Source organism: Carcharhinus amblyrhynchos, unplaced genomic scaffold, assembly GCF_965287045.1.
Source record: "Carcharhinus amblyrhynchos unplaced genomic scaffold, sCarAmb.v2.hapA scaffold_43, whole genome shotgun sequence".
Classification (NCBI taxonomy): domain Eukaryota; kingdom Metazoa; phylum Chordata; class Chondrichthyes; order Carcharhiniformes; family Carcharhinidae; genus Carcharhinus; species Carcharhinus amblyrhynchos.
In genome coordinates, this window is record NW_027649784.1 from 1,202,925 (window position 1) to 1,216,297 (window position 13,373).

At 50.5% G+C, this 13,373-nt stretch overlaps 1 protein-coding gene across 3 annotated transcripts in view; it reads left to right on the plus strand.

The window, feature by feature from the left end:
• Positions 1–11,148, plus strand: part of taf6 (TAF6 RNA polymerase II, TATA box binding protein (TBP)-associated factor) — a 28,902-nt gene extending 17,754 nt beyond the window's left edge. The window contains exons 12-16 of one of the 3 annotated variants that reach the window (XM_080181808.1): positions 776–901; positions 2,277–2,450; positions 4,032–4,226; positions 7,172–7,372; positions 10,421–11,147. In XM_080181808.1, the coding sequence (XP_080037934.1) occupies positions 776–901; positions 2,277–2,450; positions 4,032–4,226; positions 7,172–7,372; positions 10,421–10,648 (924 nt within the window). In that variant the 3' untranslated portion in view covers positions 10,649–11,147. Of the gene's footprint in view, positions 1–775; positions 902–2,276; positions 2,451–4,031; positions 4,227–7,171; positions 7,373–10,420 lie in introns of all 3 variants that reach the window. The other 2 variants (XM_080181809.1, XM_080181810.1) reach the window with 2 other exon arrangements.
• The last annotated feature ends 2,225 nt before the right edge of the window (positions 11,149–13,373 follow it).

The window sequence follows — 13,373 nt, forward strand, 5'->3', positions numbered from 1 at the left end:
GTTTCCTCCGGGTGCTCCGGTTTCCTCCCACGGTCCAAAGATGTGCGGGTTAGATTGATTGGCCATGCTAAAATTGTCCCCTAGTGTCCTGAGATGCTCAGAGGGATTAGTGGGTAATAATATGTAGGGATATGGGAGTAGGGCCTGGGTGGGATTGTGGTCGGTGCAGACTCGATGGGCTGAAGGGCCTCTTTCTGCACTGGAGGGTTCTATGATTCTATGGTGATTGATCTATCTCTTGTCTCAAAGACCCTCAGTGACCCGGCCTTCTCTGTGGCAATGAATCCCACAGATTCACACCCCCTGGCTGAAGAAATTCCCCCTCATCTCACTTCTTTAACCTGAGGCTGCGCTCTCGGATCTTACTCTCTCTCACTAATGGAAACATCTTCCCCATGTTCACTTTATCCAGGCCTTTCAGTATTCCGTAAGTTTCAAGAAGATTTCCCCTGCCCCCCGTCATCCTTCCTAACTCCATCGAGTACAGACCCAGAGTCCTCAGATAATCCTCATACGACAAGCTCTTCATTCCTGGGATCATTCCTGTGAACCTCCTGTGGACCCTCTCCAAGGCCGGCGCACCCTTCCTCAGATGCGGGGTCCAGAATTGTTCACGGTATTTCTCGTCAATCTCCTCCGGCACCCCCCACCCCCACCCCCACCCTCCCCAAGAGCCGTGACGAGTTGCATGTTGTAGTTGGTACACGCTGTATAAATCGCGGGGAGCCTTGTCTGTACGCAGCACTCAGGTTGACCGAGTCTCGTTGATGACCAGGTGATCAAGACTCTGATAATCCAGAGACTGCAGATCGAAGGGGAGCGCATCCGGACCGTGCTGGAAGGCCCCGTCGTCAGTAACATTGACAAGATTGGAGCAGATCACGTACAGAGTTTACTGCTGGTAGGTAACTTTCGGGCTTGCCTTTGAACCAGGGTGGGCTGCACGTGGCAGGGCGTGGTGTGGGGTTACGAGTAGAATGTGCAAATACTTCCCCTTGAGGTGCTGGAGGAGGCCATTTGACCCGTCGACAGTGTGACAGCTCCCTCACAGCCCTGGATTTCTTCCTTTTTGATGCATTTTTCCGATTGAATCTGCTTCCACCGCCCTCTCAGACAGCTCCTTCCAGACCATCACAAGCCACCGGCAGAAATTAACCTCCTCTCCCTGGTTCTTCTGCCAGTTTTCTTCTCAATCTGTGTTGCTTTGGTCACAGGGACCTCCTGTGCGCTCCCTGGAAACCACGTCTCTCCCTCTTCACTGTAAACTCCACTCATACTTCTGAACAGGAACCACCCCCTTCCCCTTAACCTTCTCTGCTCCATGAATTCATAAGATAGACCATTCAGCCCATCGAGTCCATTTCACCATTCGATCATGGCTGATACGCTCCTCATCCCCATTTTTTGCCTTCCCCCCCATAACCCTTCAACCCATTCCCAATTGAAAATCTGTCCGACTCCTCGTTTAAATTTACTCACTGTCTTAGCACCCACCGCACTTGGGGGTAGCGAATTCCAGAGATTCACAAACCTTTGGGAGAAGTAGTTTCTCCTCAACTCTGTTTTAAACTTGCTGCCCCTTATCCTCAGACTATGACCTCTCGTCCTAGAATGCCCCACCAGAGGAAGCATCTGCTCTTTATCCAGACCTTTTATCATCTTGTATACCTCAATTTGACCTCCCCTCATTCTCCTCGATTCCAGAGAGTATCGGCCTATATGGGATCATATATAATCCCAGAAATTATAGGCCTCCAAGGAGAACAATCCCAACTTCTCCTGGTCTCTTGACGTGGCTGAAGTCCCTCACTGCATCCCAATACAGGTGGCAATAATAAATCAAACCAAATCCTTCTCCCCTGTGTACTCTATGAACAGTATGCTTTGTCTGTATGGCGTGCAAGAAACAATACATTTCACTGCATCCCAATGCACGTGACAATAATAAATCAAATATTTAGTTGATCTTTCTCTACACCCTAGCTATGACTGCAACATGACATTCTGCACTCTCCCCTTTCCTTCTCCCTTCATGTACTCTATGAACAGTATGCTTTGTCTGTATAGTGCGCAAGAAACAATACTTTTCACTGTATCCCAACACGTGACAATAATAAACCAAATCAAATCCTTCTCCCCTCATGTACTCTATGAACATTTTCTTACATGCAGTTTGAAGTGTTCTCTTGCGGCTGCTCCTGTTTCACCCGTTAAGATTTTTCTCTTCCTCTAATTGTGTGTGTGTGTGTGTGTGTGTTTTCTTTTTGTTCCTGCAGAAACACTGTGCGCCTGTGGTGGCGAAGATCCGCTCCCCTCCGGACAATCAGGAGTCCTACAAGACAGATTACGGCTACCTGGGCCCCATGCTGTGCACCCATGTGGTGAAGGCCCGGGCCCAGGCTGCCCTGCAGGCCCAGCAGGTCAACAGGACCACGCTGACCATCACGCAGGTGAGAAACTGCAGCGCCCATGCTTTGCATTAATCTAGCGCCCGGGAGGGAGTGGTCGCTGAGCCGTAGCAGGGGATGTTAGTCAGGCTGGTTGGCCTTAGAAAGAGGGTGGCTTTTATTTCTTTGGCTCTTTTCGTCACCTTGGGACCTTTTCATACAATCCCTACACAGTGCAGAAGGAGACCGTTCGGCCCATCGAGTTCACACCGACCACAATCCCACCCAGCCCTATCCCCATAACCCCACATATTTACCCCAGCTCGTTCCCCTGACACTAAGGGGCAATTTAGCATGGTCAGTCCACCTAGCCTGCACATCTTTGAAGTGTGGGAGAAACTGGAGCAAACCCGGAGGAAACCCACACAGACATGGGGAGAACGTGCAGACTCCACACAGACAGTGACCCGAGGCTGGAATTGAACCCGGGTCCCTGGCATCGTGAGGCAGCAGCGCTAACCACCGTGCCACCTATAAACGCTTTGGAGCAAATTAAATGCTTATTAGAATCATAGAATCCGTGCAGCGCAATAGGAGGCCATTCGGCCCATCAAGCCCGTCCTGACAACAATCCCACCCAGGCCCTGTACTTCACCCTGCTCATCTCCGTTCCCCAGCTTTATCGTGACCTAACCACCTAACGCTGAAGTGTAAAGTGTATTTATTAGTCGCAGGTCGGCTTATATTAACACTGCAATGAAGTTACTGTGAAAATCCCCTAGTCGCCACACTCCAGCCTCTGTTTGGGTAACACTGAGGGAGAATTTAGCACGGCCAATGCACCCTAATCAGCACATCATTCGGACCACGGGAGGGAACCAGAGCACCCGGAGGAAACCCACGCAGACACAGGGAGAATGTGCGAACTCCACACAGACAGTGACCCAAGCCGGGAATTGAACCCAGGTCCCTGGAGCTGTGAGACAGCCGTGCTAACCACCGTGCCACCATGCCGTACCTACACATCTTTGAACAATAAGGGCCAATTTAGAATGGCCGGTCCCCTTAACCTCTACATATTTGCATTGTGGGTGGAAACCGGAGCACCCAGAGGAAACCCGTGCAGACACGAGGAGAATGTGCAAACTCCACACAGACAGTGACCCGAGCCGGGAATCGAACCCAGGTCCCTGGATCTGTGAAGCAGCGGTGCTAACCACTCATGGCTGAGATGCCCCTCACCCTTATTTTCCTGCCTTCTCCCCGTAACTCTTCAACCCATTCCCAATTAAAAATCTGCCTCCTTAAATTTACTCACTGTCCCGGCATCCACTGCACTGTGGGGCAGCGAATTCCACAGATTCACATCCCTTTGGGAGAAGCAGTTCCTCCTCAACTCTGTTTTAAATTTGCGATCCCGTATCCTAAGACTGTGACCTCTTGTCCTAGGTGGGCTGAATGGTCTAACTGTGCTCCTGTATCTTACCTGTCTAGCTAAGCAATCGGGCAGCCATTAAAATGAGGGTGGTGGGGGGGGGGGGGGGGGCCATACTTTGGGGGTGCTGCACTTTGCGCGTCAGTGCTGAGCAGGGGAGGGCAGACCCTGCTGGTTTCACTCAGTAACCCCATGTCGACTTTTCGCAGCCTCGTCCCACCTTGACGATATCGCAGTCTCCACAGACATCGCGGGCACCCAGTATCATCAAAGTACCCAGCTCCATCACGCTGCCAATGCAGACCCTGGTCTCTGCCCGCCCGTCGACCCCTACCCAGCCCTCATCACCTGCAACCAAGTTCATCATGATGTCTTCAGCGTCCGGCACTTCCAGCACACAGCAGGTAGGCGGCGGCAGCCCCCTTGCCCCCGCCGCAGGGGGCATCTGCTTGCGAGACCTTCGTCCCAGGGTTAAAAATCCTTGCCGTAAAGCGATAACGATTGAAAGTTATGTTGAACTTGTACAAAAGAATCTTGGTTAGAAATGTTCCGGTGCGTGATTCTGGTCCCCACGTTGCGGAAGGTTGGGGGGGAAAGAAAGGATTTACCAGAAAACGTTCAAGTGAAGTTTATTTATTTGTCACAAGCAGGCTTACATTAACACCACAATGAAGCTACTGTGAAATTTTCCCTAGTCGCCACACTCCAGCACCTGTTCGGGTAACACTGAGGGAGAATTTAGCAGGGCCAATGCCTCCCAGACTGTGGGAGGAAACCGGAGCACCCGGAGGAAACCCACGCAGACACAGGGAGAACGTGCAAACTCCACACAGGCAGTGACCCAAGCCGGGAATCGAACCCAGGTCCCTGGAGCTGTGAGGCAGCAGTGCTAACCACTGTGCCGCCCTCATCGTACCAGAACTGAGTTTAAAAAAAGTTTACTTATTAGTCACAAGTAAGGCTGATGTTAACACTGCAATGAAGTGACTGTGAAAATTCCCCCAGTTGCCACACTCCGGCGCCTGTTCGGGTACACTGAGGGAGAATTTAGCACGGCCAAATGCACCCTAACCAGCACGTATTTTGAACTGTGGGAGAAAACCAGAGCTTCCGGAGGAAACCCGCACAGACACTGGGAGAATGTGTAGGCTCCACACACACAATGACCCAAGCCGGGAATTGAACCCGGGTCCCTGGCGCCATGAAGCAGCAGTGCTAACCACTGTGCCACCATGCACACAGTACACGTTCCGGAAATCCGATTTGGTCTCTGGAGCTCCCTTTTCCAGGAAAATAGGCAGCTGAGGGGGTGAGTGAACGGAGGAAGTTTGTGTATTGGTGTGTAGCCAAGGTGTTCCCTTCACCCCCATCCTCCTTCCCCAGTCCTGGGAGGCCGGAAGTAGGGGGACCATAAATATAAGATGGCCATCAGTGAATCCAATTGGGAATTCTGGAAACATTTCTTTACCCAGAGGATGTGGCACTCGCTCCCACGGGAAGTGGGGGAGAATGTGGGACTCGCTCCAATGGGGAACAGGGGAGAATGTGGGACTCGCTCCCACGGGAAGTGGGGGAGAATGTGGCACTCGCTCCCAAGGGGAGTGGGGGAGAATGTGGCACTCGCTCCCAAGGGGAGTGGGGGAGAATGTGGGACTCGCTCCCAAGGGGAGTGGGGGAGAATGTGGGACTCACTCCCAAGGGGAGTGGGGGAGAATGTGGGACTCGCTCCCAAGGGGAGTGGTTGAAGTGGAGAGCAGAGCTGCATTTGGAGTTGAGGCAAGGAGATACTGATAGACTAAGATGATTGTTTAATGAATCCTCACACCCATACCATTTATTTTTATCCATTTGGGGGTCAGAGGAGGAAGGATTCCCAGCATGTTAAACACACATTCCTTCACCAAAAAGTCCTAGTGCTTCTGGCCCATGGCTAGGGGTGCTACCACCTGCTTCCACTAAGATAGTGTAGGATTGGAGGAGGCCCCTGGGGAGTTTAAACACCACCATGGACAGGTAGGGCGGAATGGCCTGTCCTGTGTTTCAGTCACGGGTGTCGGGAGGAGGCTGTTCAGCCCCTCCACCCACTTCTTTATTTCCATCATGGCCAATCGTAACTCTTGTCATCCCTCCTCGGAAGCCTTTAGCGTCCCCGACTTGGCTGTGGCAACCCCAAGCCCCCCAGGCTGTCTTGTAGCAGATGTCCTCACCCTCACCCGCAACCACTTCCATTCCAGGGGCCCTGTCACCTTGGAATCGGAAAGTGCACAGCTCCCTCAAACAGCAATGTAGCAGTTACTGGGTCATGTATTTCTGGCCTAGGTTGAGGGATAATTCTCAGTAGAATTCTCAGTAGAATTCTCAGAGTCTTTGCAGCAAAATCAATTAATTAACCTGGGATACAAATCTGTAAAAAAAAACCCACTTGGTTCACATTTTGATTTGATTTATTATTGTCACATGTATTGGGATACAGTGAAAAGTATTGTTTCTTGCACGCTATACCAACAAAGCATACTGTTCATAGAGTACATAAGGGAGAAGGATTTGATTGATTTATTATTGTCACATGTATTGGGATACAGTGAAAAGTATTGTTTCTTGTATGTTGCACAGACAAAGCATACTGTTCATAGGGGAGTAGGAAAGGAGAGGGTGCAGAATGTAGTGTTACAGTCATAGCTAAGGTGTAGAGAAAGATCAGCTTCACGCGAGGTAGGTCCATTCAAAAGTCTGACAGCAGCAGGGAAGAAGCTGTTCTTAAGTCGGTCGGTACGGGACCTCAGACTTTTGTATCTTTTTCCCGATGGGAGAAGGTGGAAGAGAGAATGTCCGGGGTGTGTGGGGTCCTTGATTATGCTGGCTGCTTTTCCTGAGGCAGTGGGAAGTGTAGACAGAATCAGTGGATGGGAGGGTGGTTTGCGTGATGGATTGGGCTACATTCACAACCCTTTTGTAGTTTCTTGCAGTCTTGGGCAGAGCAGGAGCCAGACCAAGCTGTGACACAAACAGAAAGGATGCTTTCTATGATGCGTCTAGAAGTTGGCGAGACTCGTAGCGGACATGCTGGATTTCCTTAGCCACTTAACATCCACCTAAGAGAACACGCAGGGCCTTGGTTTACTGTCTGTTCTGGAGGTAGTCCCAAGTACCCCAGACCAACCCTGACAATGCAGCCCTCCCTCAGTGCTGTGGTGAGACGATGGAGTGATGCCAGACAGTTTGGTGGCTGCCGGGACGGCTGGTCCCATCTGATGATGTACAATTCCCGTGGTGTGGGGTGTTTGCGACGCTGCCCTGCGTTCACTTCACCTCACGTCCGTCTGTTCTGTTTGTTTTGTGTGTGTTGCAGCCCCGACCAAGCCTGACGATCTCCCAAAGCCCACAGTCGTCACAGCCCTCGACCAGCCCCAGCATCTTCAAGGTGCCCAGCTCCATCACGCTGCCAATGCAAACCCTGCTCACCCGCCCGTCTACCCCGACCCAGTCCTCTCCGTCGCCGGCCAACTATATCGTGATGTCCTCGAGCTCCGGCTCCTCCAGCACTCAGCAGGTGAGCCGGCGGGAATGTGCATGGGAAAGCCAGACTCCGTAACGGTTACCCTCCCCTCCGACTGTGTCGTCGGAGACACTGACGTCCTGCCGGGAAGGAAATCTGCCTCCCTCACCCTGATCTGCCCCGGACACGCGGCAATTCCTGCTGGATCCTACTGCTGTCTGGAAAGCCACTCCGTTATACCAAATCCGCCACAGGTCCCACATCGTATAATCCCCTACAGCGCAGAAAGAGGCCATTCGGCCCCCATTGAGCCTGCAGCGATAACAATCCCATCCCCGTAACCCCACATATTTACCCTGCTAATCCCCCATGACTAAAAGGAGAAATTTAGCATGGCCAATCCATCTAACCTGTACATCTTTGGGCACTAAGGAACAATTTAACCTGGCCAATCCACCTGTCCTGCACATCTTTGGACACTAAGGGACAATTTAGCATGGCCAATCCACCTAACCTACACATCGTTGGACACTAAGGGACAATTTAGCATGGCCAATCCACCTAACCTACACATCGTTGGACACTAAGGGGCAATTTAGCATGGCCAATCCACCTAACCTGCACATCTTTGGACACTAAGGGGCAATTTAGCATGGCCAATCCACCTAACCTGCACATCTTTTGGACTGTGGGAGGAAACCAGAGCACTCGGAAGAAACCCACGCAGACACTGTGAGAATGTCACAGACAGTGACCCAAGCTGGGAATCGAACCTGGGTCCCTTGTGCTGTGAGGCAGCAGTTCTAACCACTGTGCCACGTTGATTGCAGCGGCTGTAGAAGGCGCCTCACCATCACTTTCTCACGGGGCAATTAAGGACGGGTGATGGATGTTGCCAGTGACACCCACATCCCATGAAATGTTTAAGTTTAAAAGTGAGGAACTTTGCATTTGGAGGGTTGGCCATTCTGCCTCTTGAGCCTGTTTGATAATAGCCGATCTGAACCTGAATTCAAACTGTATTTTCCCCCCCCTCCCCTCCCCCTGCCGCCTCTATGCCTCCACCATTCCCTCATCCCACTGCTGCAACCAAGCAGTTCCAAACTCTCCTCCTTCCCGCAGCTTCGGTGTCAGATTTCATTCACTACTCACACCTTGCATTTATATAGCGCCTTTTATATGTAAAACATCGCAGCGTTTCACGGGACGACGATCAGATCGGCCGTGATCTTACTAAATGGTTGAGCAGGCTTGAGGGGCCGAATGGCTTCCTTCTGTTTCTTGTGTTCCACCTTCGGGCAAGACTGGAAGGTGGAACCCTAACTATGACTCTGTTGTTACGATGCGGAGGTTGATCCTTTTGAGAAGTAACGCGCAATCCCCCCAGAGAGGAATACCTCGCCTCGTAATCTGTTAAAAATGTGTGTGAAGGTGTGAATTGTCCTTCAGTAACATTTTAGCGGTTAACCAACAGAAATACCTGACGCTTGCTTTAAAACAAGCACGTAACAATTTATTTATTTAATTTGAAGCTTGAGCTAAACAACTAACATATCAAATAAAAGAAACAGATTCTCATGGAATGCTGTTCAAATAAACACAAATACTCATTCGTTAACCAAAAAACAAATATAGTAATGGAAATCAGTCACACTCAAAATACAACCAGGTTTGTGGCCTTTGGAATCTTTTGGATTCCTCTGTTGATTCCTCTGTCTGTACATTTTTACTGATTTGATACCTTTTGCTAGTTCGATGGCGCATTCTCAAAAGAGTTGAGAATTCCTCTTGAGGCCTGAGAGGTGGTGGTTCTTCTGTTGCCATTCTGTTCCCTCACCCCCCCCCCCCCACCCCCCCCCCCCCCCCCCCCCCCCCCACCCCCCACCGCCGCGCACTCTCTTATACCTCTGATGACCCATCTATTTTCCTACAATAGGATCGGCCCAATGCTGTCAACACCGTCAAATTCAAATCTTATAGGTTCTTGGTAAGCTGAGTGTTTGCTTTAAATTGATTGTGTTAAATTTTTAAAAAACACACAGTTAGGTTGCCTTGTCAGGACTACTGCGTTGGTACAAGTGTTTCAGTTTGGACTCTGGATGCACTATGCATGCTAACCTTCCAAAGCGCGAGAACAGAACCAGCTTTGAAAGGGACAGCACAATGTTTTTCTTTTACCCTCGAGCAATTTTTTTACACCTTTACCGACGTCAAGTTCCAGCTTCACAAACTCAGCTTTGCAACGCGCTCTCTCAAAGTACCAACACAGACGCGATGGGCCGAATGGTCTCCCGTTACTGTGACCCGTGTTTTGATTCTATGGTGAGAATGTGGGCATCACCACCAGATGGGCCAAGTGGTTGAGGTGAACACAGTGCAGATATATTTAATTGGGAATGGAGTGGGGGGTGGGGGGGAGGGATCTGGTCACGGGGTGGGATAAGGAACAGAAAAGATTCCGAAGAGTAAAAGCAAAGCTTCGCTCAGTTTCCAGGGCGGGTTGTCCTGAGGAGAGGGCGAGGAGAATGGGTTAGATTACTCGGAGTTCAGGGGAGTGAGAGGCCAACCCTTTGTAAGGCCAGGAATTTTTAATTTAAAAAGGGTTTGACAGGGTGGGTGCCAAGAGGCTGTCACCCTCACTACTGGAGAGTCTGCAACGGTCCCACCCAGGCCCTTTCCCCATATTCCACCTATCCTGCACATCTTTGGATATTAAGGGGCAATTTAGCATGGCCAATCCACCTAACCTGCACATCTTTGGACTGTGGGAGGAAACTGGAGCACCCAGAGGAAGCCCACACAGACATGGGGAGAACATGCAGACTCCACACAGACAGTGACCCAAGTTGGGAATCGAACCTGGGTCCCTGGCGCTGTGAGGCAGCGGTGCTAACCCACTGTGTCGCCCATCAAGCGCCACTCAAGGCCGGTGCTGGGGAGAGGGGCTGCTGCACTGTTAGCGGATGAGACATTGAACTGGACCTCACTCAGGCTGGATGCAGGAACAATCAAACTGAAATTGCATTGAATTGCTGCAAAGGAAAGTGGTCAGGAGGTGTTTCAACATTTCTTTCTTTCCCCCCCCGCCCCTCCCCTCCCCAGGTGATAACGCTGAGGACCACTCCTTGTGGATCCGGCAGTACGTCTCCAGTCACCACCACCGTCGCCAGTATTCAACCCATCGTCAAGCTGGTGTCTACCTCTCAGACCGCGCCTAGCAGCACGGTGACCGGCAGCACCCAGAAGTACATCGTGGTGTCTCTTCCCTCTGCGTCGGAGAGCAAAGCCCAGTCCGGTAACAACTCCTTACAGCAGCACTCACCGAAATGAGACCTTTTTATTTTCTTCTTGTTGACTCTCTCTCTCTCTCGCTCGCCGGCTCCTCCTGCCCCTGGCGGGGAGGCGTCAAACTCGGCCAGGCGCAGCGAGCGAGGGTTACTCGGGTCCGGCACGAGCCCGTGGAGGTGAGAGAGCGACAAGCCTGGACGCGGATCCCCGTTCCCCAGCTGCCTACCCCTCCAGGGGTGGGAGCAGGGAAGATGGGTGGGGGTTTCTGTAATGGCCACCGGGAAAACGATGGACGGTGTCTCTGATTTCAAGAAGCCTGGACGGAGAGAGACTCGAGTGCCACCTGCCTCTTTGGGGCAAACTGGGGAGTGGGGGGAGGGGGGTAGCTGGTGCAGTGGGGAGCCGACTCGTTGGCAGTGCCATCTGCCAAAAGGGACACGCAACCTATGTAAATATTGACACAGCAGGGTGCCCTGCAAGAAGAGCGTCGGGCAGAGCTTCCCACTACTGAGTCAACACGTAAGGTTTACATAAATTTTTTTTAGAATAAAGCTCATTTGATTAAGTTCCTCTTTATTGAAATGTTAATACGTCTCCCCGCCCTTCTCTGTAACTGGTTTCTACAACTTCAATAAGAAATACGGGAGTCATGCATTCTTGAATATGGTACCGGCAGGGCAGGATTTGATTTATTATTGTCGCATGTATTGGGATGCAGTGAAAAGTATTTTTTCTTGTGCACTATATAGACAAAGCATACCGTTCATAGAGTACATAGGAGAGAAGGATTTGATTTATTGTCACATGTTTTGGGATACAGTGAAAAGTATTGTTTCTTGTGTGCAATACAGACAAAGCATACCGTTCATAGAGTACATTGGGGAGAAGGATTTGATTTATTATTGTCTCACGTATTGGGATACAGTGAAAAGTATTGTTTCTTGAGCGCTATACAGACAAAGCATACTGTTCGTAGAGAAGGAAAGGAGAGAGTGCAGAATGTAGTGTTACAGCCATAGCCAGGGAGTAGAGAAAGATCAACTTAATGCGAGGTGGGTCCATTCAAAAGTCTGACAGCAGCAGGGAAGAAGCTGTTCTTGAGTCGGTTAGTACGTGACCTCAAACGTTTTCCCAACGGAAGAAGGTGGAAGAGAGAATGTCCGGGGTGCGTGGGGTCCTTGATTATGCTGGCTGCTTTTCCCGAGGCAGTGGGAGGTGTAGACAGAGTCAATGGATGGGTTAATAGAACTGCTGGCAAGAGCACCTGCCCAGAAGAGGAGCAGTGAGATTTCCAGTGAACCATACAGCAAAGGAGCAGGTCCTCTGGCCCACCAAGCCTGTCCCAATACGAGGTTTCTATCCCTCTGCTTCCCGTTCCCTGTGTCTTATCAAGATACACCTTGAATGTTGCTAATGTGCCTGCTTCCACCATCTCCACTGGCAGCGCATTCTCGGCACCCACCACTCTCTACGTGAAAAACTTTCCCTGTGCCTCTCTAAACTTACCCCCTCTCACCTTGAATCTGTGCCCTCTTGTAGTCAACTCTTGCACCCATGAGAACCATGAAACTAGCTGAATAATGAGTTCCACTGCGACGCAGGTTTTGGGATTTAATAGACTGCTGCACTTGCGTTCAAAAATAGCCTTGTGTTTCAAAGGAAGAGAACGTAGGTGAGCGATGAAGGAGTTGGGAACGCTCTAAAGGGCATGGAAACAGTTCGGTTAAATATACGCAGGCATTAAATCTGAGGTATGCTGGGGAGGAGATGGCCTAGTTAAAGCGTTGTGGGAAAGTCACCACTTCGGAGTCAAGACTTGGAGGTTCAACAAACAGTTTTATTCGGACAAAGCTTTGGGAGAAGCGCTGGCACTCCGCAGTACAGGCAGTCGCCTTCTCAACTACACAATGGTAGTTGAGCATCTTTTATACTTTTTAGATAATAGTACGGACAATGACAGTTATCACATCATTGTACGTAGAGCAGATACACTTATGCAGTTAGGTCTCTATCAATGACTGATTTTGTGATATACATTTATGTATTTATATCCCCCCGCCCCATCAGTGGCTGATCTCGTTATCAAACTCATGGTTTTGGGTCTGCTTTTATCTCAAGTTTAAGGTGCCTCAAGGTCTGACCTGTTTCCTGCAGTAATTTAAACATTACAGGTTTTAACTCTTTGTGTACTGTCTGTGCCCAAAGTCAGTGCCTCTTAATGTCCCTTCCCAGAGTCCATTTTGTGTTAGGTAACCGTTTTGTGTCCTTTACTTAGCTTTTGTTGGAGTGAAATCAAAGTTCAAGTTTATTTATGAGTGCCACAAGTCGGGGCTGCGATGAAGCCACTGTGAAAATTCCCTGGTCACTGCACCGCGCACCGGTTTGGGTAACACTGAGGGGACAGTTTAGCATGGATAGTGCATCCTGACCAGCACGTCTTTGGACTGTGGGAGGAAACCGGAGCACCCGGAGGAAACCCACGCAGACACGGAGAGAACGTGCAAACTCAGCACAGACAGTGACCCGAGCCGGGAATCGAACCCAGGACTCTGGTGCTGTGAGGCAGCAGTGCTCAAGGTATTATCAGTAATGTTCTGGGGGACCCGGGTTCGAATCCCGCCACGGCAGATGGTGGAATTTGAATTCAATTAAAGAATATCTGGGATTAAGAATCTACTGATGACCCGTTGTCGGGAAAACCCATCCGGTTCCCTTTAGAGAAGGAAATCTGCCGTCCTTACCCCGGTCTGGCCTACATGTGACTCCA